The 24,822-nt window shown below is 35.1% G+C and overlaps 1 protein-coding gene across 1 annotated transcript in view; it reads left to right on the top strand.

Moving 5' to 3' along the window:
* Positions 1-24,822, top strand: part of LOC127540800 (translation initiation factor IF-2-like) — a 55,285-nt gene that overhangs the window by 15,658 nt on the left and 14,805 nt on the right. The window contains exon 2 of the mRNA XM_051965660.1: positions 6,681-6,782. Coding sequence (XP_051821620.1) covers positions 6,681-6,733 — 53 coding nt within the window. The 3' untranslated portion in view covers positions 6,734-6,782. The remainder of the gene's footprint in view (positions 1-6,680; positions 6,783-24,822) is intronic.

Genomic DNA, 24,822 nt, shown 5'->3' on the forward strand with positions numbered 1-24,822 from the left:
ATTCGACATGCAACACCCCCATCCCCTCCCCCCACAAAAAACAAAAGACTTCAAAAGGCTAGAATTCCAGATCATTATTGCGAGGTGTCTTAAAAGAATTTGCAGGCTCAGACTCATATGCAAGTCAAGGGGCAAAGATTTATTACACTGTTAATAGCAGGCTAAGTTCCAAAAAAAATTTTAAGTTATGTCAGCCAGTACTGTTGTGGAACTACAGCACTCCCAGGGGTTAAGTGGCCTTAGGGTTAAGGCCAAGTAGCCTTAAGGTTATTGCTACATCCTCTCCGAGAGCTACATTACATCATAAAGACTCTACTTATTTGGATAGTAACTAGATACCAAAATTGCTGGAAAAACAGGAAAGCACTCTGGCAGAAACTGTGTTTAAACCACCATCTCATACCATATGTTAAGATAATCTATACTTCTTTTATCAGTCTTCAGATCCCCTGGAAGGTTTTTGGGAGCAGGATGACCTGGGCCTCCTGACTTAAGCACTAAACAAATCTCTTTAAGTAATAGATCTGGTTTCTCAACCACATAGAGCTAGGGTTCAACAATTCTATGAGGTTTTCCCACAAAATCCAAGCTAGAAATAAAATAGAATCTTTTTTTAATATGTTGTTACTTTAGATTTTTTTGCAAATATTTTCTTTCAAATTTTTGTTTTGATAATCTTTGGAAATAGTGGTCTAAAATTTTCTGTGCCAGCTTCTCCCATGTCACACAATTGATACCAAAGTTCTTCTTGAGAGTGTCCTTGTATCACTTCTTCTGACCACTATATGGTCACCTGTCTTATGTTTCTTTGTAAAATAGTCTTTTGATCAAACAATATAACCAGCTCATCAGAGTTGAGCTCTCTGCAGTTAACTTTGAATGTTTGGTAATTCAGCTCAAGAAAGGGCCTCAGTATTTAGTACCTTATCTTGCTTGGTGCTTTTCAGAACCTTCTAAAGAGGTTCAATTTTTTCAGATGGAAGAGGTTCAATTTTTTCAGATGGAAGAGGTTCAATTTTTTGACAAGGCACTAGTATACTGTCCAATCTTCATAATTATACCACAGTGAAGTCAGCAGAATGACTCTGGGGACTTTTAGTTTGCTAGGCAACCTAATATTTCTTTTCTCCCACACTTTACTTTGGAGCTCCCACTGAGCTAGCAATGTGTGTGTCAACCTCATTAGCAATGTGGACACCCTAGAAAATATACTTCCAGGGTAAAAGAACTTATCCGCAGCTTTCAGGGATTCTCCATTTGCTGTAACAAATGGTTCCACATATGGATGGTATGATGCTGACTGGTAGAAAACCTGTATTTTCTTATTGTTAAATGTTAGGCCAAAATGAACACACGTGGCAGAGAATTGATCCATACTTTGTTGCATCTCGGCCTCAGAAGTTGCAATGAGCACACAGTCGTCCATGAACAAAAATCATGTATCCACTCTCCTTCTACTTTAGTCTTAGCTTGTAGTCTTTTCAAGTTAAGTAATTCATCATCAGTGTAATAGTTGATCTTGATGCCTTCTTCATCCTTGTTGAAGGTGTCTGACAAGATGGCTGAAAACATCACACTAAAGCTTGGGAGCAAGCACACAGCCCTGTCTCTCTGGTGACGGAGCAAGCATGAGAGTCCCTGCGCAAGCGTGCCATTATGAAACTGTTGGTCTCTGTCAGCACGTTGCTGATGGAGGTCTCCAAGTCTTCACAATTTTTTGGCCCTCATTATGCTACGTCAGTGTAAGATCTCCACCTACCAAGGTAAACGAGTCAGGATTACAGTGGATGAAGCAGGCAATTTTAAAAATATCTTTTCTAGACCCTACTCATGCCAGAAGTTGAGCAATATGGTTCTTAGGAAGGGGGCCTCAGACACCCGTGGGGCTGCTGAATCCCACTGCTGTGCAAGATTAGAACTCTAGCTCTCAGTGAATCCATATTTTGATCCCTAGTCTGTTCCTTGTGATTTTGAGGTAGGTAAAATAATATCATAGCAATAAATAGTAAAATAGTTGAATAATAAAATAATTAAATGATAAAATTATTGAATAACATAATAACAAAATAGCAAAATGTTGTGGATGATGCCACATGTAAATTGGATTTCAGTGAGATAGAATTGTGTGAAGTCTTCAACCTCTCTTTTCTAAAACCATAGAAATCTCATGACAAGACAAAAGCCAAGATGACTGCCAATGGTTCTGGATGCATCTCTAGTGTCTGATCAAGTTCAAAGTACTCCACTACAATGGCTTTTGCTGTCTTCATGATCCAATGAAGCAAAATGTTCATGCCCACTTATTCTACTGAGGAAGTTTTTACATGCTTAAAATACAGAAGCCTGCTCTGAAAAATTTTACAAAGGAAGATGGAAGAAACTTAGGAGCCAAGTTTTACCTCATAAAACATGGTAGAGGGGGAAATGTTTAAAGTAAGTTTGTTAAGTGATGCAATTAGGCCTTATCTAGAAAGCATGTGGGGTATATGGATAATCTCATAGCTAAGTATCATCCTTTTCAATCTCTTGCTATTTCTTCTTCTTCCTTTGATTCCTTAAAGCATCTTGTATAGATCTGTAGTTAGCAATTATCTCTTTCTACATGTTACATTTATTTGTGAATGACTTATCCTGGCTTTTACACTATAAATTCCTTGAGTACAGCAACCAAGCAAGTAAATTTTCACTTAACACAATGCCATGTGCATCATAGAGACAGTTTTTTTAAAAAGCTGAATTGAATTAAATGCATAGATTTCTTTTTAAAAAATTTTTTTTACAAAGCAGTGTATATTCTGAAACCATATAGTTTGTTGTTACCATATCTTTCTAGTTGGCTAGGAAATTAAATATATTTGGTTGTTGTTTGGAGTTGCTTTTGTTTTGTTTTTTGGTGTGTGTATGACAAGCTTATTTTGGCAATTAGTTCAATTTCCTTAAGAAATAATAATATTGAGGCAACTAGGTGGTACAGTGGATAGAGCACCAGCTTTGAAGTCAGGAGGACCTGAGTTTAAATCTGGTCTCAGACATGTAGTATTTCCTAGTTGTATGGCCCTGGGCAAGTCACTTAACCCCAAATTGCTTCAGCAAAAACAAAAATAAGAAAAAAGAAAAGAAAAGAAAAAAAAAGAAATAATATTTTCTGGCAGCAAGGAACATAAATAAAAGAAGATGACCTTTGATTGGCAAGTGGATAATTAAATTATGGTACATGAATATAGGAATATAACATAGGAAATAACAGATATGAAGAATTCAGAGAAACTTTGGAAGATATATTAACTGATATAAAGTGAAATAAGAAGCGGGTAAATGATATACATAATTACTACAATAATGTAATTAAAAAGAAGCAAACAAATTAAAATGAATACTATGTAATTTTGTCAAGCTTGGCCTCACAGAATGCGATAAATTCTTTCAGACATGAGAGATTTCTTGGTTTGTTTCTATTAACTGCTTCTTTCTCTCTCTCTCTCTCCCCCCCCCCTTTCTACTTTAATCTTTGTTATAACAGATGGTTTGTGGGGGGAGGTGAAAAGAGAAAGAATACATTTGGAAATAAAGGTGATATAAACAGACATCAATTAAATATAATAATTAAAAAAAAAGAAATTGTGATTTTGTGTCAATGCCTGTTCCTTTACTTATTTCCAAATTTTGGTATCAGTAGCTTTTTTAAATAGTTTGAATCAGAGCCACTTTAATTTCATGGCAAGTCATCATTTTTATACATTCTCCTAATTTAGTATTGATTTTGATTTGGTGCTCTAATATGTTGATTTTCCCAGTGATTTGAGAATTAGCAAACATCATTTCTTATCTCTTAAGATATAGTCAGATTCAAATGCTGGAAGGGATGTGGGAAAACTGAGACACTAATACATTATTGGTAGACTTGTGAACTGGTTCAACTATTCTGGGGAGCAATTTGGAATTATGCTCAAAAAGTTATCAAACTGTGCAGATCCTTTGATCCAGCAGTGTTACTACTGGGCTTATACCCCAAAGAGATCTTAAAGAAGGGAAAGGGACCTGTATATGCAAGAATGTTTGTGGCAGCCCTGTTTGTAGTGGCGAGAAACTGGAAACTGAGTGGATGCCCATTACTTGGACAATGGCTGAATAAGTTATGGTATATGAATGTTATGAAATATTATTTTTCTATAAGAAATGATCAGCAGGTTGATTTTAGAGAGGCCTGGAGAGACTTACATGAACTTATGCTAAGTGAAGTGAGTTTAGCCAGGAGATCATTGTACATGGCAACAAGAAGATTATATAATGATCAATTCTGATGGATGTGGCTCTTTCCAACAATGAGATGATTCAGATCAGTTCCAGTAATCCTATGATGAAGAAAGCCATCTACACCCAGAGAAAGGACTGTGGGAACTGAATGTCTACCACAATATAGTTATTTTCACTCTTTCTTCTGTTGTTTGCTTGCATTTTGTTTTCTTTCTCAGTTTTTTTTCCTTAACTGATTTCTTATGCAGCAAGATAATTGTATAAATATGTATATACATATTGGATTTAACATATATTTTAACATATTCAACATGTATTGGATTACCTGCCAACTAGAAAAGGGGGTAGGAGGAAGGAGGGGAAAGTTTAAAACACAAGGTTTTGCAAGGGTCAGTGTTGAAAAATTACCCATGCATATGTTTTGTAAATAAAAGGCTTTAATAAAAAAAAGATATGGCCAGATTAATTTTCTGTGATATCATTTAGTACTTGATATGTTCAGTTCTTCCTGACTTTTCTGCTAGAAAGTATTCATGATATAAAATCATGTGACTTCTATTTGTTACAAAAGTCATTCTTAATTTCTTTGATTTCGTTTTTATTATATTTATTTATTTGCAAAGCATATGCATGGGTAATTTTTCCAGCATTGATTCTTTTATTTCTTAATCCTCATATTTTCCAAAAAGAATTTTCATTGTTCTTCCCATGCCTACCTTTGCATTGATGTCATCTAGATGAAAATTTATGTTGATTTAATCTGGAGGTTTTACTGAGTTCATAAAATCTATTGAACTTTTTTGCTCTCTACAAAAAACATTCTTGCATAAGCTACTCTTATCTTAATGGCAAATTTATTTGCTAATAATGCTCATCATGATCCTTGCAATAATGAACAAACAGACATGATGGCTCTCCAAATGCATAATAAAACCAAGTCAAACTCTTTTATATGCCTCTTCAAGAGCAACCTATGAATCCTATTTCCATTAAGTTTCAATAGCCTTTTGTCTTCTGCTTTCATTTGTAGTAAAAAATCAGTGTTGATATGATTCAGTTCTAAGAATATATTAATTCCTTAGTTATTAGGCAAGTACTTCACATTTCAAATACCAAGAGATGAGGTATTATTTACAGATGATCTAAAAATTGTAATACCATTTCCTGCTGCCTTATAATATTACTACTCCACTATTATTGAAGAAAAAGGGTAAGAAGGAGGAGGGAGAGAGAAGAGCAGATGAATTAGGACCATTTAGCATTTCTTTTTTGTTTCAGTGATGCCATAGCCAAAGCATAGTTAACTGGTTCATATAAAGTAGATATAATCTGTTACTAGGAATATACTCAAAGCCTTTCTAGCATAATATAACATGTTCTACTTTCATAGCTTTCAAAACTATCTATCATATGCCAGGAAGAGGCATGAAATTAGAATTTTTAAAAATATATGAAAAGAAATGGAAGAGTGTGAGCAGAAGCAGTGATAGAAACCAACAAACTCTGAAATGAAAGATGGCAGCAGCAGACTGTCCTTCATGGAAATTCTCCAGTACCATTTCAGATGCTTACGGTGATAATGGCAGAATAATTTATTGGAGAATATTCCAGGACAGCAGGTACCACAATAGATCTCATATCAGGATTCCATCAGGTGACGTGAACTTAGGGAAGAAAAGACACAAGGGGCCAAATTGAAAGGAAATCATGGTATATTTCTGAGTAGCTGTGAGCTAAGAGCTACAAAAAAAAGAGATGGAAGTTAAAAATAAAATAGAGCCTCTGAGAGTACCATAGTGTGAGCAGAGATGGATATGAAAGCTCTGAGCTGTGGTGGGGAGTAGAAAGATAGAACAGAGAGGTATCTCTGAAACTAGAAATGCTAGCATAATCCTGAGAACCGCCACAACCAATTCAACAAATTCCAGCTCTCCCCAAGTGGCTAACAGATCTCTGTGTTGAATATACTGAAAAGAAATAGGTGAATGATTGAATATTCCTTTCCTCTGTATAGGAGATGGTCTCACTAAACCTCAAAAAAATACACTGAATAGAAATCTATTCATTTTAACTAACTTTTGCTCAAGAAGTTGAAGTCAAGTCTACTGGAAGATAAAATAGAAAATAAAACCAACTCTCCCAGAGGGGCAAAGGAACTTGAGAACAGTGGTCAAGGTAGTTAGATTTGAGTGTAGAGACCACAAAGCTTAATTAAGGAGAATGAGCTATCTTTTGTACAACTTTGGGCTAAAGAAACCCATGGAAGCTACTGGCATCCAAAAAGGGAGTTTGGAATTATTTTGTCCAAAGCTGAATTCTACAAGATTAGCATTGAGAGGCAAAGAAAAGGGTCAGAGGAAGTAGAAGCCTCTCTATGCCTCAAGTTCATAAAGGCGACTCCAACAATTTTTTCTTTCTCTTTCCAGTGAGAATTAAAGAGCAAAATGTCATGTTGTACTTAATAGTGGATCTCAAATGACAATCACTTTTTGAAGAAAAACCGAAGCGTATACTTCTATATATTTCAGGTATGTCTGGGTCTCTGTGAACTGAGTGAAGTTATGTCTGAATGACTCTAACGTTTTCTTGGGAAGCAATGGATATTAGCAAGTTGGATGCCATAACCCTGCTATGTCCATATCATAGGTAGAGTGAATTAATTGGGAAAGTGTGAAAAGATTTCATAGTTTCAATAAAGGTCCAGATGAGATTATGTAGCATATAGTTTCATGATTTTCTCCAATTATGTTCAGCACCAGGAGAATAGGAATAAAGGTGACAAGTGGTGACAGTAATCCAGGATTGGGATTTGGCAACACATAACTGGTCAAAGGAAGGAGAACAAAGGACTTAAATATGGTGGGTAGCATAGAAGGGAACTGAATGAAAGACAAATCAAGATAGGGAAAGGAGGAGAGTGTAACTAGCTTGGAGATAATGGACTCTAGCATTAGAGATAATGGGAAAGAAACAAGGAGAAGAGGGATTGGTGGTCATGTGGAAGACAAAGAATAAATACCTTGGAGGTTGTGGGGAGAAGGGAAAGAAGGAAGGTTAACAATAGAATCAGACAAAGGAATATTGGAGCTAGCAAATAATGGATACCAGAATCTTGATTTAATGATAAATTTTAATTGAATAAACCTCAAAGGAGGTAAAATTACTGAATAAAAATGGTAAAGAGAGAGTCTAGAAGCTGACTGAAGGAGGAGTATTTTGACTCCAGCACTATTATCACTCATAGGGGAATTATAAATGAAAGAACAACCAGCGCTGTCCAGGGTAGCCAGGAATCCACTATTGACAGAAGAGAACGAGGTCTAAGTAAAAAGAAAAATAGAAGGAGTGAGATAAGAAAAAGGATTAAGATGAAAACAAGTTTGTTAATTATGAAGACTACATTATAGAGATCTCATAGGAGGGGAGCAGGCAACAAGGGACAAGGAATTGAGGATTTTATATAAAAATAGCAAGAGTAAAGATTAATTGGTGTGGGGAGATTATTAGAGGTTAGGAGTATGCTAATAATTGAGAAATAGGTCCAGGCTAAAATGGCCAAAGAGAGGTTTGTTAAAGTAAGCAAGTGATTAGATGGGTGAATCCTCTCCCTTGAAGTCAGCCTCATATCAGGTGGCATCTAGGTTGCACAATGGATAGAGACCAGTTTTCAAGTCAGGAACATCCTAGTTCAAATCTAGACTCAGATGCTAGCTATGTGACCCTTGGTAAGTCACTTAAGCATTGTTTGCCTCAGTTTTCCCATCTGTAAATGGGCATAATAATAGCATTAACCTCCCAAGACTGATAAAGATCAATTAAGTTAATAATTATAAAGTACTTATGTATGCTTGACACATACTAAGCACAGTGTAAATGTTTTTTATTATTATTATTGTTGTTGTTGTTATGCTGTGTCCTGTAAGGCTCAGAAGGTCAGCTTCACTGCAGTCTAAGTTGCTGGTAAAAGTATTCCCTAAAGTAGTCAGGTCAGGATGCTGGAAGTAGCAGTTGAAGGTGGAATTTTTTCTAGAAAGACAGTAGAGAAGAGCCTTAAGAAAAGACAGAACTAGAAAAGTTGAAAAGACACAAAAGTATAGAAAAGAGAAAAGCAGTTCTTCTGGACCAGATATATAAAGAAGGGGCAAAATTATGCCATTAGAGATGGTATAATTTTGATGGTGTTGAGTGATAAGTCTTTTGAATCTTTATTTTTCCTTCAGATACATGTAAAAACATTTTTTGGTTTTATATATAATATGTTCTTTTTTTACATATTTCCTTTTCTAAAAAATGCTATTATTTTTATTACAGCTTTTTATTTTCTTTTTCCCCCGCTTTTGTTCAATTACAAGCTTAATTTTACTTTTCCTTCAATGAATTCCTGCAATACTAACATTTCTAAAATGGAGATCCCAGATGAACTCTCACACTGTAGCATTTTGGCATATTTCCCTATCAAGTAATGGGTCTTCAGAAAAGGGCCTTCTATGTTTTAGGTATGGTGTGGGTATGTATCCCCTCAAAGCACAACTATTGAGCCCTTACTGGTACTTTTATTTTTATTGATAAGCTAGAGAATTTAAGTGATTAAAACAAAAGATTTGTATTTTTAGTTCAACTTGGCCCCTCAGCCTAACTCCATTGCTAATACAGCTTTTTATTTTCAAAACATATGCATGGATAGTTTTTCAACATTGATCCTTGTAAAACCTTATGTTCCAAATTGTTCCCTTCTTTCCCCCCACCTGCTCTCCTAGATGACAAGTAATCCAATATACATATTTCCTTATGAATTATGTTGGGAGAGAAAAATCCAAAAAAAGAGAAAAACTACAAGGGAGAAAAAAGCAAAAGCAAAAAAAGCAAACGTAGCATGTGTTGATTTACATTCAGTCTACATATGTCTCTCTAAATGCAGATGGCATTTTCTAACCAAAGTTTATTTCAATTGTCTTGAATCACTGAACTGCTGAGAACCAAGTCTATTATAGTTGCTGTTGTGTACAACATTTTCCTGGTTCTGCTCACTTCACTCAGCATTAATTCATGTAAATCTTTCCAGACCTTTCTAAAATCATCCTGTTCATCATTTTTATAGAATAATAATATTCCATTTACTTTCATATACCATAACTTATTCAGCCATTCCCTTGTTGATGGGCAGCTACTCATTTTCCAATTCTTTGTGACCACAAAAAAAGCTGCTAGAAATACCTGAGTGAAAAATCTCAAGGTATCTATTTGTAAAAGAGGAAGATATCAAATCATGAAAAATATCTGTGGGCTTATTTTTCTAAAACCAGACCTATATGATTGCAGTGGTTCAGGCATTTAAAGATGAAGAAATTCTTCTTTTTTAATTTATTATTTTATTTTTCTCCAATTACATGTAAAAATAATTTTCAACATTCATTTTTACAACTTTTAGTTCCAGATTCTCTCTCTTCCTGCCTCCTCACTCCCCCTCATTGAGAAGGCAAACAATTTAATATAGAATGTAACTGTGTATATAAATAAATGCAAAATATTTCTGTAACATTCATATTGTGAAAGGAAATATGTATATCAAAAATTACAAAAACCCAAACCAAGAAAACTAAAGAGATTTTAAAAATATGCTTCAATCTGTATTCAGACTCTATCAGTTCTTTCTCTGGGGATGAAGAGCACTTTTCATCATAGGTTCTTCAGAGTTGTCTTGGATCATTGTATTGCTGAGAATAAATAAGTTATTTACAGCCAATCATCTTTTTTTTTATAGCTTTTTATTTACAAGTTATATGCATGGGTAATTTTTCAGCATTGACAATTGCCAAACCTTTTGTTCCAATTTTTCCCTTCTTCCCTCCCTCCCTTCCCCCCAATGGCAGGTTGACCAATATATGTTAAATATGTTAAAGTATATGTTAAATAAAATCTATGTATATATGTCCATACAGTTATCTTGCTGCACAAGAAGAATTGGACTTTGAAATAGTATACAATTAGCCTGTGAAGGAAATCCAAAATGCAGGTGGACAAAATAGAGGGATTGGGAATTCTATGTAGTGGTTCATAGTCATTTCCCAGAGTTCTTTTGCTGGGTGTAGCTGGTTCAGTTCATTACTGCTCTATTTAGTTCATCTCATTGTTGAAGAGGGCCATGTCCATCAGAATTGATCATCACATTGTTGTTGAAGTATATAATGATCTCCTGGTCCTGCTCATTTCACTCAGCATCAGTTCCTGTAAGTCTCTCCAGGCCTTTCTGAAATCATCCTGTACAATCAATCATCTTACAATATTGCAGTTACTTTGTACATAGTATTTTTCACTTTGCATAAGTTCATAGAAATCAAGTCTTTTTGATGTAGGTCAGTTCTCACTTCTTAGAGAGTTGCCTAGTAATTAAGGGATTTGTCCAGGTTCATAAGTCCAGTATGTGCCAGAGACAGAACTTGAACTCTGGTTATCTGGTTATCTTCCTAACCTTTATACCACTCTGCTTCTTTGGACTGTTTTTACTCCCAAAATGATGACTAAGAATATAACAATAACTACCAGACCAACCCTGCATTCCAAATGATATAAAAATTTTGTGCAAATTGTCTACATAGGCATTGAAGGTACCCTGGATAAGGTGTTAGATGACAAGCAGGTTTTCAAAATTAGTATTATATAGTAAGTTACATCTTTACCATCATACAATTGACAGAAAAATGTAGAGAATACAAGATTCTACTGTGCTGATTGTTTATCTTAAAAAAAAAAAAAAAACCAATTAATTCAGACCTGATTGAAGACCTTCCTAAAACAACATCTTCCCTGAATAGATAAAAATTATACAAGACTTCTTGACAGATAACAACAGAGATAACCTTATACAATTACCCTTTAAATATTAATATTGAGTGAAATAGAGAGAGATGGTTACTAAAAGTATTCATCAGTAATTTAAAGGAGATCCAATTCAGAGTAAAAGTCATAATGATATTCCCCTAAATTGGTGAAATCCTCCACATGCTCCTATTTGTGGATGACATTTTTCTTTAAACAGCAATAATAATAACAAACTTTTATTGATAACATTAAGAAAAATCAGTCATTTCATAGATATACCTCTCCCCTACTCTTACTCTATGAGCTTTCCCTTACCAAAAAGGGGGGGACAAGTAGTTAGGCAAAATCAATTTAGAAATTGACCATGATGGCAGAAACTAGGCCTTGACCCACACTTAACACCATACACCAAGATAAGGTCAAAATAGGTTCATGACCTAGGCATAAAGAATGAGATTATAAATAAATTGGAAGAGCATAGGATAGTTTACCTCTCAGACCTGTGGAAGAGGAAGGAATTTGTGATCAAAGAAGAACTAGAGATCACTATTGACCACAAAATAGAAAATCTTGATTATATCAAATTGAAAAGTTTTTGTACAAACAAAACTAATGCAGACAAGATTAGAAGGGAAACAATAAATTGGGAAAACATTTTTACAGTCAAAGGTTCTGATAAAGGCCTCATTTCCAAAATATATAGAGAATTGACTCTAATTTATAAGAAATCAAGCCATTCCCCAATTGATAAATGGTCAAAGGATATGAACAGACAATATTCAGACGAAGAAATTGAAACTATTTCTAGCCATATAAAAATATGCTCCAAATCATTATTAATCAGAGAAATGCAAATTAAGACAACTCTGAGATACCACTACACACCTGTCAGACTGGCTAGAGTGACAGGGAAAGACAATGTAGAATGTTGGAGGGGATGTGGGAAAACAGGGACACTGATACATTGTTGGTGGAATTGTGAACACATCCAGCCATTCTGGAGAGCGATTTGGAACTATGCTCAAAAAGTGATCAAACTGTGCATACCTTTGATCCAGCAGTGTTTCTACTGGGCTTATATCCCAAAGAGATACTAAAGAAGGGAAAGGGACCTGTATGTGCAAGAATGTTTGTGGCAGCCCTGTTTGTAGTGGCTAGAAGCTGGAAAATGAAAGGATGTCCATCAATTGGAGAATGGTTGAGTAAATTGTGGTATATGAATGTTATGGAATATTATTGTTCTGTAAGGAATAACCAGCAGGATGAATACAGAGAGGCTTGGAGAGACTTACATGAACTGATGCTAAGTGAGATGAGCAGAACCAGGAGATCATTATATACCTCAACAACGAGACTGTTTGAAGATGTATTCTGATGGAAGTGGATCTTTTCGATAAAGAGAGCTAATTCAGTTTCAGTTGATCAAGGATGGATAGAAGCAGCTACACCCAAAGAAAGAACACTGGGAGATGAATATAAACTGCTTGCATTTTTGTTTTTCTTCCCGGGTTATTTCTACCTTCTGAATCCAATTCTCCCTGTGCAAAATTTTTATATCATTTGGAATATAGGGTTGGTCTGGTAGTTATTGTTATATTCTTAGTCACCATTTTGGGAGTAAAAACAGTCCAAAGGAGAGTGGTATAAAGGTTAGCAAGATAACCAGATAACATGTAAAGGACTGCTTGCCATCTGGGGTAGGGGGTGGAGGGAGGGAGGGGAAAAATCGGAACAGAAGTGAGTGCAAGGGATAATGTTGTAAAAAATTACCCTGGCATGGGTTCTGTCAATAAAAAGTTATTTAAAAATAAAAATAATAATAATAATAATAATAAAGGAAAGGGAAGTGGAAAAAAAAAGAAATTGACCATGCCTGATGATGCATGCAATATATTTCATATCTTGAGAGAATTTGTAGCTGGATTAGATCTGGGGGGCCCTGAGTCATTGTCCATCTTTGTTCTATTTTCCTTGGTTTACTTTATTGGTTGTGGCTTTTTGATTCACTTATTTCAGATTGAAATACAAAATAGAGGGGGAAAGAACACAAGACACTGCCAGGTGGATGGCAGAACTTGAGAGCATTGAACACTGAGAAAATGCATGTCCATGTCCAAAAAGCCTTGATACTCAATAAAACATTATTTTTAGAGCCAAATATATATATTCCATATCTGTAGAAACATCACACACACACCAGCATTGGGAGGTATATTTTCTTTGGGGGCCAAGATTATTATAATTCCACAACATTTGTGACTGCCATTGTGTTGGTTTCATCAAGCTCCCAAGTACTGGGAAATGTCATAAAATAAATTCATAATCACTTAATCACATGTCTTTCTTGACCTTTGGTCTTGAATCTCCAAATATCCGTTGAACACTTGTCACCGGATGTCCCTTAGACATCTTAAATTCAACATAAACTGAACTCATCTTCTATCCTCTACTGTCCCTTTCCCCAACCTCCCCCAACAATCTTTCTTCTTCTCAACTTTTTGTTACTGTTGAGGTCATTGCCATTTTCCCATTCACAAAGGTTCACAACTTATACATCATCCTCAACTCCTCATTCACTCTCATCCTACTTACATCTAAATTGTTGGCAAATCTTCATGACATTTTTCATCAGTACTTTTTTCCCTTCCCCTCTTTTCCTTCTTAATGCAAACCTTTATATATTTCATGCCTGATTTGTTGCAATAACCTGCCTCTCCTTCTTCCATTCCAATACATAGTCCACAGTTGCCAAAGTGAACTTCCTAAAGTACTTAAAGGTTTGACCATGTCACAATATAAACTCAGGTGGCTCCCTATTAACTCCAGGATCAAATATGAGACTCTGCCTTTTTAAAGCCCTTCCATGACTGGCCCCTTCCTATCTTTCTAGTCTTATATTTTACTCCTCTACATATACTTTACAATCTAGCAGTACTGGCCTTCTTAATGTTGCTCACAAAAGGCACTTCATCTCCTAATTTTAAGTTGTTCACCATATCCAGAAGGTCCTGTCTCCTCATCTCTCTCTCGGCTTGCCTGAATTCCTTTAAGTCTTGGCTAAAATCCCACCATTGGCAACAAACTTTTCCTCCTCAGTTTAATGTCTTTCCTCTGAGAATTTACTTCTAATTTACTCCATATATATCTTGCTTGCATATAGTTGTTTATATGTTGTCTTCTTAATTAGGATATGAGCTTCTTGAGGACAGAAGGACAGAAAGTTTTTACCTTTTAACTCAAAAGTAATTGCTTAATAAATCCTTATTTACTTGACAAATTGTTACATGAACTAATTGCCCACTCAGTCTGTTTTCCAAAATATGATTTGCAGTTAGATGGACAACCTACATAGAGCTGGTTCATCAATACATATTATCTTGGGATCAATACATATTACAAATGGATAGTGAATTGGGCCTATATTGAACTGAAGGAAGAAAAATTACCTTAATTGCTTTTAGAAAATAACAGTTCAGGGACAACTAGTGGCACAGTGGATAGAGCACCAGCCCTGAAGTCAGGAGGACCTGAGTTCAAATTTGACCTCAGACATTTAACACTCCCTAGCTGTGTGACTCTGGGCAAATCACTTAATTCCAGTTGCCTCGGCCAAAATAAATAAAAAAAGAAAATAACAGTTCTCTATACTCAAAGCCCAAACAAACTGTGCATATATTTTGATCCAGCAACACCACTACTAGGTCTGTACCCCAAAGAGATTGTAAAAAAGGGAAAAGGATCTTACATGTACAATAATATTTATTGCAATTTTTTGTGGAAGCAAAGAATTGGAAATTGAGGAGATGCCCATCAATTAGGGAATGGCTGAACAAGTTATGATATATGAATATAATGGAATACTATTGTGCTGTTAGAAATGAGGTTTTAGAAAAATCTGGAAAGACATAGATTAATTAATTGGTGCTGACTGAAGTGAACACAACCAGGAAAACATTGTACACAGTAATAGTAGCATTGTATGGATGATCAACTATGATAGCCTCAGCTCTCCAGATCTAAACAATGATCTAAACAATTACAAAACAGTGATCTAAAACAATTGCAAAAGACTCATGATAAAAATGCCATCCACATCCAGAGAGAGAACTATGAGTCTGAATGCAGAATCAAAGGATACTATTTATAGTAGAATCTCTAGGAAAGTTAGAATTAAATCAGAAAAAAAACCCTTTTTTGATGCAAATTTTATTTTTAAAACCTATTAGTTCATTTTCTTGTCTTAATAAATATAGTGAGCAAAATTAAATTTTAATTTAACGAATAGGGCTCTTCTAACACCTTGTGGTCAGCATTCTGAACATGACTTTTCATTGTTCATCACTCCGTTGTAGATTCAGACAATGTAGTCCTAACACAGGATATCTGCAAGAAATTTTTTGGAGTAATGGGATCATAAACTCAGAATTGGAAAGGAAGATAGGGATCATGTAGTATAACACCTCATTTTATCCAGAAGAGGAAACTGATATCCAGAGATGACGCTTAATCAAGATCACACAGGTAGAAAAGAACAGAGCTGGGATTGAAATTCAGGTCTTCTACTTATAAGTTCAGTGCTCATTATGCTGTACTGAGTTTTAGTTTTGATTTTAGAACATATGTCTGACATATTTTAACCCATATTTTGCTCATTTTGCTTGAAATAGATAAAATACCCAAGTAATCCAATTGATGATCCTAGTTCATGGCTTTGGATTAATTGATTTTTCTTTTACTATCATTTTACTATCATCTTATGAGGTTCTATCCTTCACAGAGATAGGGAAAACTGTTAAATGGGAGTAAAGCTGCTTAGAATTTTATGGCAAAAATAAAAAATTTAAAGCACCATTGATTTTTAAAATCTACCTGAAAGACTGTTTTAGCTTCCTGAGAAGAAATTTGGTATAAATGGATCTAGAACTAGCCTTGGAGTTTAGAAAACTTCCATTGAAGTCCTATCTCTTTGTTTCTCCAGAGATTAGCACAGTGCATGGCACATAGTAAGTGCTTAATAAAAGGTTATTGACTCACTGCCTCTGACACATATTGGCTGTATCACTATAAGAGAGTTAGTCAACCTTTCAGTGTCCTAGGCACTCCAGTTGTTGATCTATGTTAGTGGAGAGATTTCTGCACTAGGACTTCATGTCCCAATGAAACTAAGGGTCTAGACAAAAAATAAAATAAAATAAAAAAAGGAAATGGTGAGTTTCCCAAACCTGATGTGTTGGCAATTTTCAAGCAGGAATACTATTCAGACCTCTGAACTGGGAATCCTAGGTCTGAATTCAGTGTTCCAGTCACCTAAGCCAAAATGTTCAATTTCATTATCACTGACATTTTTCAAAAAAGAAAGTATTATTGTGACTTTTCTCTGTTGTCTGTTGTTAAGTAATCTGATTTTCCCATCAAACTCCCGTGAAGGACTCAGGATTTACCAAGTCTCTTGGCTCAATCTTTCACCATCTATTTGGTAAAATCTGAATAATTTAATAAGGTAACATCAGTTCCCCAAACTAAAAACATCTTAGTTATAATATTTTAAAAGAAAGTTGTATTAAATGCAAAAGATGCAAAGAGCATTTGAAGTATTACTTCTGGTAAAATCCCACTGCTCACTGTTTCCCAGATTATTGAAGTCCCAGGACCAAGAATACCTTGATGCTGGGCTCTCTGTCACCCTCAGGTGGCAGCTCCATAGCATTGCTCTCTTCCTACCTCCCTAGGCTCTGTCCCAGCTCTATCCATCTTACAGACACTAAGGGAGAATATTTAAGTATTCTACTCCTAGGATATAGTTCTTCTTTGCAGAGTTCAGGGCTATAAAAAATAGGTCAGGAGACTAGTGATTGCCCTGTCCCTTCCATACACTGTGGGTCATCTCCAGCAGGACTCAACCCTAACGATACCTTCTTTACCCATTTATAGGGCAAGATGAAGGGAACAAAGGAAGGTTGCCAGTGACATTAACCGTGCTTTTGGAAGGGATGGATGTGCCTTGCTCATAAGAATACTCCCTATGAGTCCCATACTTAATTCCCTCCTCCCCAATTCTCTTTACTACTTGGATAGAATTATTCAAATCAGCCAAAGCTGGTTATCAGGAATAAGGTCCCAAAGCAGACATGTCCTAGAGCCTACTTAAAAGTGCCCTAAATCAGTTTGGGGACAAGAAAAGATCCGAGCTAGTAGGATCCTGTGAGGGATGTAGAAGACCCTTACCCAAAATGACTATTCAGAGATCACTCAGTAGAAAGCAGAAAAGTTATTTATTAATAACTTATTAATAAATAATAAATAACCATAGAGAAGACATATGGTTTGGTGAGTGGAGGTAGAGGGGTATAAGCACAGATACTATTATGTGCCAAGCACTATCCTAAGCACTTCAGAAGACCTGAGTTGGAACTATACCTCAGACATATATGAGCATATGTTTTTTATTTATGAAATAAATGAGCAAAATTGCTCATGAGAATGAACAATTCCACTGCGAGGAGGGAAAGAGAGAAAGCTCGCAGTAGAAGGGCTAAAGATTTAGGAAAGATATTTTTTTTATGGTTTGGTTACAGAGGATTACATCATAAGTTGGGGAGCATTGAGAAAGAGGTGCCTTCTCCCATAATTGAATATTAAACATTGGTGCCAAAGGCAGATTAGAATGGAATGCTTTGTTTCCCTGATTCGGAGAGGAATCATCATCAGTCAGACCTTCAAACTTCAGATTACTGAGCTGACAGCATTTCATAATCTAAATATTGATAACAATGAACCAGGATAAATGTCATCATTTCTGGTTAAGTAGATTTATCTAAAGTTTTAAGTAAATATTGGCTTACATACACCATACTTATGCAGGTCACGGAGACATAGAAATAATAAAAAATACAGAAAAAGAATTTAGACATTCCTATAAGTTCTTCACTTTATCTCTCCATTCCACACAATCCTGATGCAATCTGAATCTCTGTTGAGATTCAGAACTCAACTGGGCACTCCCTTTAGTGCCTTCTTTAGTGCTGACGAATGTTTCTTGTCAGCATGTTAGTCTTAGAGACTTGCCTAGGATACTAAAAGGTTAATTGACTCTCCCATGGTGACCCAATCAGTATGTGTCAGAGGTAAATAAGTCAATAAACATTTATGGAGCACCTACTATGTGCCAGAAAAAGGAATGGATTTCCTAATGCCTGTAAGAGATTACCATAGATTTAGAATTTAGATTTAGATTTAGGATTCTAGGATCATAGACTTACAATTAGAAGGGATCCTAGAATTCATTAAATATGGCTCCTTATTTTATCCAAGGAGAAACTGTAGTCGAGAGAGAGTTAGTGAGGTCACACGGGGAGTAACAAAGCTAAGTAGTCTCGACTCCAAATCCAGCATTCTTTGTACTAGGCTATCCTGGCTCTAACTTAGAGCTCAGTAGCCTTCCCCCTAAATTTGATTTTTCCAATGTCAGTCTTTCTATCAGTGATCTCTTACTCAAGCTTCCCAGAGTTGAAACCATGGTGCTATAGCTATATTCTTGCCTTTCCCCCTCTTGCCCAAACAGTCACCAAGACTACCCCCTCCACATCACTCATCTCTGATCCCTTTTCTCTAGCCCCACTGCTCTCAAACTAGTATAGTTTCTTCTTCCCTTCCACCTGGACTATTACGAGTCTCCTAACAGGTCTCTGGGGATTGTCTCTTCAACCCATCCTTCAAACAGCTAGTTTAGTCTTCTTTTTGACTGTCAGTGCTCTGCTTAAGAGCAGCTCTTGTGATGGCAAGACTTGGAAATTGTCTCTGTTAAGTATTGTTTCCTCCTTTTCTTCAATATTCCTATTGAGGAACCAGAAAAAAGAGTTTCCAATGATCAAAGTCTGTGGTATTGTCAAATGGGTCAACATCTGAGATGAGTACAGTTTTGTCAATAGAAATAATGTTAAAGAGAATGTATTATTATCTGCCTTGTTAACCCAAAGACCATTGATCCTTTCAATTTCTTCAAACCCCCTTTACAAAATTAACAAGTGTTTCAGCTGAATCCTCTCATTGGGACCTGGGACTGTCTTGCTTTTCTATGTGTAGAGAAGACGTATGGTTTGGTGAGTGGAGGTAGAGGGGAATAAGCACAGATACTACTATGTGCCAGGCACTGTCCTAAGCACTTCAGAAGACCTGAATTGGAACTATACCTCAAACATTTACTACCTGAATCACTTTGGCAAAATCATTGAGTTCAGTGTCTTCATCTCTAAAACTGAAATCATAATAGCACCTGAATTGCAGGTTTGTTGTGAGGATCACATGAGTTTTTATCAAGAACACTTAATTACTTAAAGATAAATTATCTGTGATTTCTGGGATAATGTCTTGTTCCTGAATTATCTTCATAAATCTCTTCATTTCCATGAACAAATTTATTTGAGTCATTTGGCTGATACTTTTTTGACTTAGTGTTGACTGAATTCATGTGGATATTACCCATAGAAAGTCTTTTGATTCTATTCTTTTTTTTTTTATTGTATTCGTAAATCATAGCTGTTTCATAGATTCTATCTGGAGGTAAACTACTTTTGTTTATATTGGCACATACAATTGCTTGATGAAGTGAGCTCTGCTTGTTCCCAAAATATTTCTCTAAGTTTTTAATTGATTTATCATGTACTCTGAGAACATCTAACAATACCTCCTTTTTTTTTTTTGCTGAGGCAATTGGGGTTAAGTGACTTGCCCAGAGTTATAAGCTAGGAAGTAATAAGTGTTGGAGATCAGATTTGAACTTAGGTCCTCCTGACTTCAGGACTGGTGCTTTTCTTGCTTTTTTGATCATGAGGCATTTCTCTTTCCTTAGTTTCCTTTAGGTAGATAGGTCCTGAATTTTCTAATACAATACAAGGTTTTATTAAGATATATTATATACCTATTGTGGTATATTATATTATATTATATATGTATATATATATATAAAATATTATATCCCTTTTGCAGTTCTGAAAACATGTTATGTTTACAATTTTGAAACTACATATAAAATATGCGAACTGTAAGTTCTGAAAGTATGTTATATCTGTACATATTTATGTCACCTGTATATTTATATATATATATATACACATATATATATTAAGTTTTAACTGATTCAAAATATTCATTTTAAGTTTAAACTTTGATTTCAAGATGTCAGTAAATCTTTAGACATCCATAGCCATAGCTTTCCCCTTCACAGCTTTATTTATCCATTTGACTTCAAAGTCTTCAATCTCCATCTTCCTTTTTATACAATAAAAATTTATCTTTATCAAATCCAAATGAAATTTTGGTATCACTGGAGAAATATTTTTAAAACAGGAAAGGTGTTTAAAGAATTTTTTTGATTTTCCAGTCCAATTATATTTCTATCTACTTCAAAATCATTTGAGATATTAATGTTGTTTTTATCATACATTTTATTATTAGGTAGAATTTCTGAAGTTTGTGTTAAATGAGGATTTTCAATGTCTTTGGATTCTTCAGTTTTTCCCTTTTAAGATCTTAGTATCGTCTCATTTTCTGCTTTTTTCCATCTAGTTTCGGTTTGGGGATGAAGTTGTTTCACATGATTGCCATGCATTTTTCTTCAATTTGTAGTTACGTGCATTGAAACTGAGAGCATTATTAACAAAAAGCAGTATGAATCCCTTACCTATTACCAGTATGATTTTAGAATTGGTACATAATGAAAGCTTTCATATTTCACATGTACTCATGTCTTTTTTAATGGTCAATGCCATCTGAATCAAAGCATTTCCAAAAGGAAAATTGGTATTTTCTGCTTTATTTTAGTGACTATTGCCTTGTTTTACGATCAGAAAATGAAGGAGCGTCATTCACTTTATTATTCTCCCTGTCAAGCCAATCATCACAAATAGTTACAACCTATAACTCTATATTGCCCCATTTATTTCTTTGACTCTTAAGAATATTTATATCACACTAACTAGGGCAACTGATAACTAAATCACTATTATATCCAGATCTCCAACTACCAGTGTTTTCAAGCTTCAAGCTTCTGCTGTATGTTCATCATTATTTCTCTGTTTTCTCCTCTTCACCATGAATTAGGATTGGATGGGACATTATTAATATTACTATTATCATGATTATTAACATCATCTGTGATTGTATTATATCCCTTTCAGCAGGATATAAATTCTTTGAAGGCAGGGATTATTTCAAATGCTTTTTAGATTTCTATCCTCAGCACCTAGCATAATTCCTAACACAAATGTGTTAGACTATTTAATAGTTATTTGTTATTGGATTATTATATCCTAAAGAAATGGATCAATTCTTGTTCCCAGATCACACCCTGTGATTTCTTATCCTTGCTCATGATCTTCCTTATGTCTAGAATATATTCTCTTCCCTTGTCACCTGTTAAATTCCTATTAATCGTTTTAGATCTCTATAAAATAACCAGGTTATATTAGGAGAGTTTCAAATTGCTACTAATTCTTACATTGTGTGATTGAAGACCTATGCTCTGTAACCTAGTTTTGATTGAACCAAAAAAAAACAATAACAGCCCATATTGATATAGTATTTTATGATTTGTCGATTGTGCTTCCTTACAACAACACCACATAGGTAGGTAGTTCAAATATTATCCATCCCCATTTTAATGATAAGGAAAATGAGGTTCAGGAAGGTTCCATTCACATAGATATCCATACACATGGATAGAAGAGATATAATTGTAGAATGGTCTAGATCATCAACCTTACCAACAAAAAAGCATTTTAGTCTTTGATAGAATCAGGAGAGAATGTAAATTTTCCCATTTTTTTCTAGGAAAAAAATAGTTTCAATCTCCTCACATAGCCAAGCCCCAGGTAATCAAGGATTAGAAATGGTCACCATTTGAGGAGTTTAGAAATTCATCTGTTTTTCTTTATTCCAATCTTTCTCCTGTTTTTTTCCCCGGTGCCATCAAACCATTAAAGACTCAACTTATTTCAGAAATCTGACTCTTCAGCAATAACTTATTTATACATCTGTTACTTTTGGGCAGCAGGCTGCTGAAGCCAATCTTCCGTTTTGCCAGTTTTCTAGGTACTATGTTTAGTGCTTCATGTCAGCTGTCATTCTCATATGTAACTGTATGAAACAAATGCAGTATTAGGGGTCTCTTTGACCACAACTGCAGTGTGACATTATGCAAATATATTGACATTAGAAGTATTAGTTTTAAATACTGATTCAATTCTGGGGAGGAAAAAAATATGGTTTTTAGGTATAAACAAAGAAATGGAGGAAGCAGTCCTTTTTTTTCAATTAAAGATTTTTATTTTCAAAATATATTCATGGATAATTTTCAACATTCACCCTTATAAAACCTTGTGTTCCAATTTTTTCCCCTCCCTTTTCTCACTCTTCTAGATAAGTGATCCAATATAAAACATATAATTCTTCTATATATATTTCCACAAATATCATGCTGCACAAGAAAAATCAGATCAAAAAGGAGAAAAATGAAAAGAAAATAAAATGCAAGCAAACAACAACAAAAAAGAGTGAAAATGTTATGTTGTGATCCACATTCAGTTCCTATAGCCCTCTTTCTGGGTGCAGGTAGCTCTCTTCATCACAAGACCATTGGAAGTGACCTCACTCATCTCATTGTTGATGAGAGCCACGTCCATCATAATTGATCATTGTATAATTTTGTTGTTGCCATGTACAATGATCTCCTGGTTCTGCTCATTTCACTCAGCATCAGTTCATGTAGATCTCTCCAGGTCTTTCTAAAATCATCCTGTTGGTCATTTCTTACAGAACAATAATATTCCGTAACATTTATGGGCCATAACTTATTCAGCCAATCTCCACCTGATGGGCATCCACTCAGTTTCCAGTTCCTTGCCACTATAGAAAGAGCTGCTACAAATATTTTTGCACATGTGAGTCCCTTTCCTTCCTTTAAGATCTCTTTGTGATATAAGACCAACAGAAACATTGCTGGATCAAAGGGTATGCACAGTTTGATAGCACTTTGGACATGGTTCTAAATTGCTCTCCACAATGGTTGAATCAACTCATGACTCCACCAATGATGCATTAATGTCTCGTTTTTCCCATATCCCCTCCCACATTTTTCATTATCTTTTCTTGTCTTCTTAACCGATCTGAGAAGTGTGTAGTGGTACCTCAGAATTGTCTTAATTTGCATTTCTGCAATTTTTCTTATAACTAGAAATGGTTTTAATTTCTTCATCTGAAAATTGCCTGTTCATTATCCTTTGACCAATTATCAATTGGAGAATAGCTTGAATTCTTATAAATTGGAGTCAATTCTCTGTATATTTTAGAAATGAGGCCTTTATCAGAACCCTTGAATGCAAAAAAATTTTCCCAGCTTATGGCTTCCCTTCTAATCTTGTCTGATTGTTTTTGTTTGTACAAAAGAATTTTAACTTAATATAATCAGAATTATCCATTTTGCATTCAATAATGTATTCAAGCTTTTTCTGCGACCCTTGCAAAAACTTCTGTTGCAACTTTTCCCCTCCTTCCCTCCAGCCCCTCCCCTAGATGGCAGGTAGTCTCATACATATTAAATATGTTAAAATATATGTTAAATACCATATATGTATACATATTTATACAGTTGTCTTGCTACACATCATATAGTTTTAAAAAACTAGTAAAGTAGACAGTCATTTAGAAAGTTTATTATTTATTTATTAAATGTATTACTTTCATAATAAAGCATTGTCCAATGAAGGCCAAGACCTTAGAAATACACTCTCTATATTTACTTCCTGGTTCTAATAGAAGGTTGGTGAGCATACTTTTGGGCATATGTAACATGCTAGCCTTTCTTCTCAACTTCACAGCTTTCTCAGTATCTGTGACTTTTCATTTTTATGAGTGGTGATAGATAATATAAAAACTTAAATTGACTTTCAAGCAGAAGGAATAGAACTGAATTTACATACAGAAGGCTCAATATGCCAACACCTCAATCTTTTTTGATTGTCTTTTCCCTGGAATTAAACTAAACATTTAAAAAATTAATTTAAATTAAATTCTCTGAAAAAAATTTAAACAATCCCTATCTCTACCAGTTCTAGGAACCAAGGCATGAGCTAGCCATAGATAAAGAACTTAACCCATAAGATGTAATCATTCTTAGAAGAGAAAAGCTTATGTCTATCTCTTCTCTACCCTACTCCATTAATCAGTTTTTACATGATTTTACAATGATCAGGTTCCCTGAAATTCCATTTAAGAAAGGTATTTCTCCTTTCATAAAGAGATCACCAAAGAGTAAGTCCATAGTAACACATTAACAGAACAAACATTTGCTAAATGCCTCGTAAGTACCGGGCACTGTACTGAGGAGTGGAGATGCAAATAAGAAAAGGAAAGACAGTTCTGCCCTCAAGGATCTTACAATCTAAAGACATTAATACCTTGTCCTCTGTGTCGATTGATCCGAGTGGTACTGGGAGATCAGACCTGAATGAGGAGACCCTCATTCATGAAGATAAAAATGAAATGGGCTGCCTTGAGAAGTGGTAGAATGCCTTCTCTGGAGATTTCAAGTACAATTGTAAAGGGGATATTTAGGAATTATTTAGGAATGGGTTAGGCCAAATGTTCTCTGAGATCTCTTCTAACTCATAGATTCTGTGATTCTAAGGTCTGTGAGGGAGGTGACAATTTTTAGAGGGAAACAGTGAATAATGGGGGGGAGGCAAATTATAGACG

The sequence above is a fragment of the Antechinus flavipes genome, chromosome 6 (genome assembly GCF_016432865.1).
Source record: "Antechinus flavipes isolate AdamAnt ecotype Samford, QLD, Australia chromosome 6, AdamAnt_v2, whole genome shotgun sequence".
NCBI classification, from domain to species: domain Eukaryota; kingdom Metazoa; phylum Chordata; class Mammalia; order Dasyuromorphia; family Dasyuridae; genus Antechinus; species Antechinus flavipes.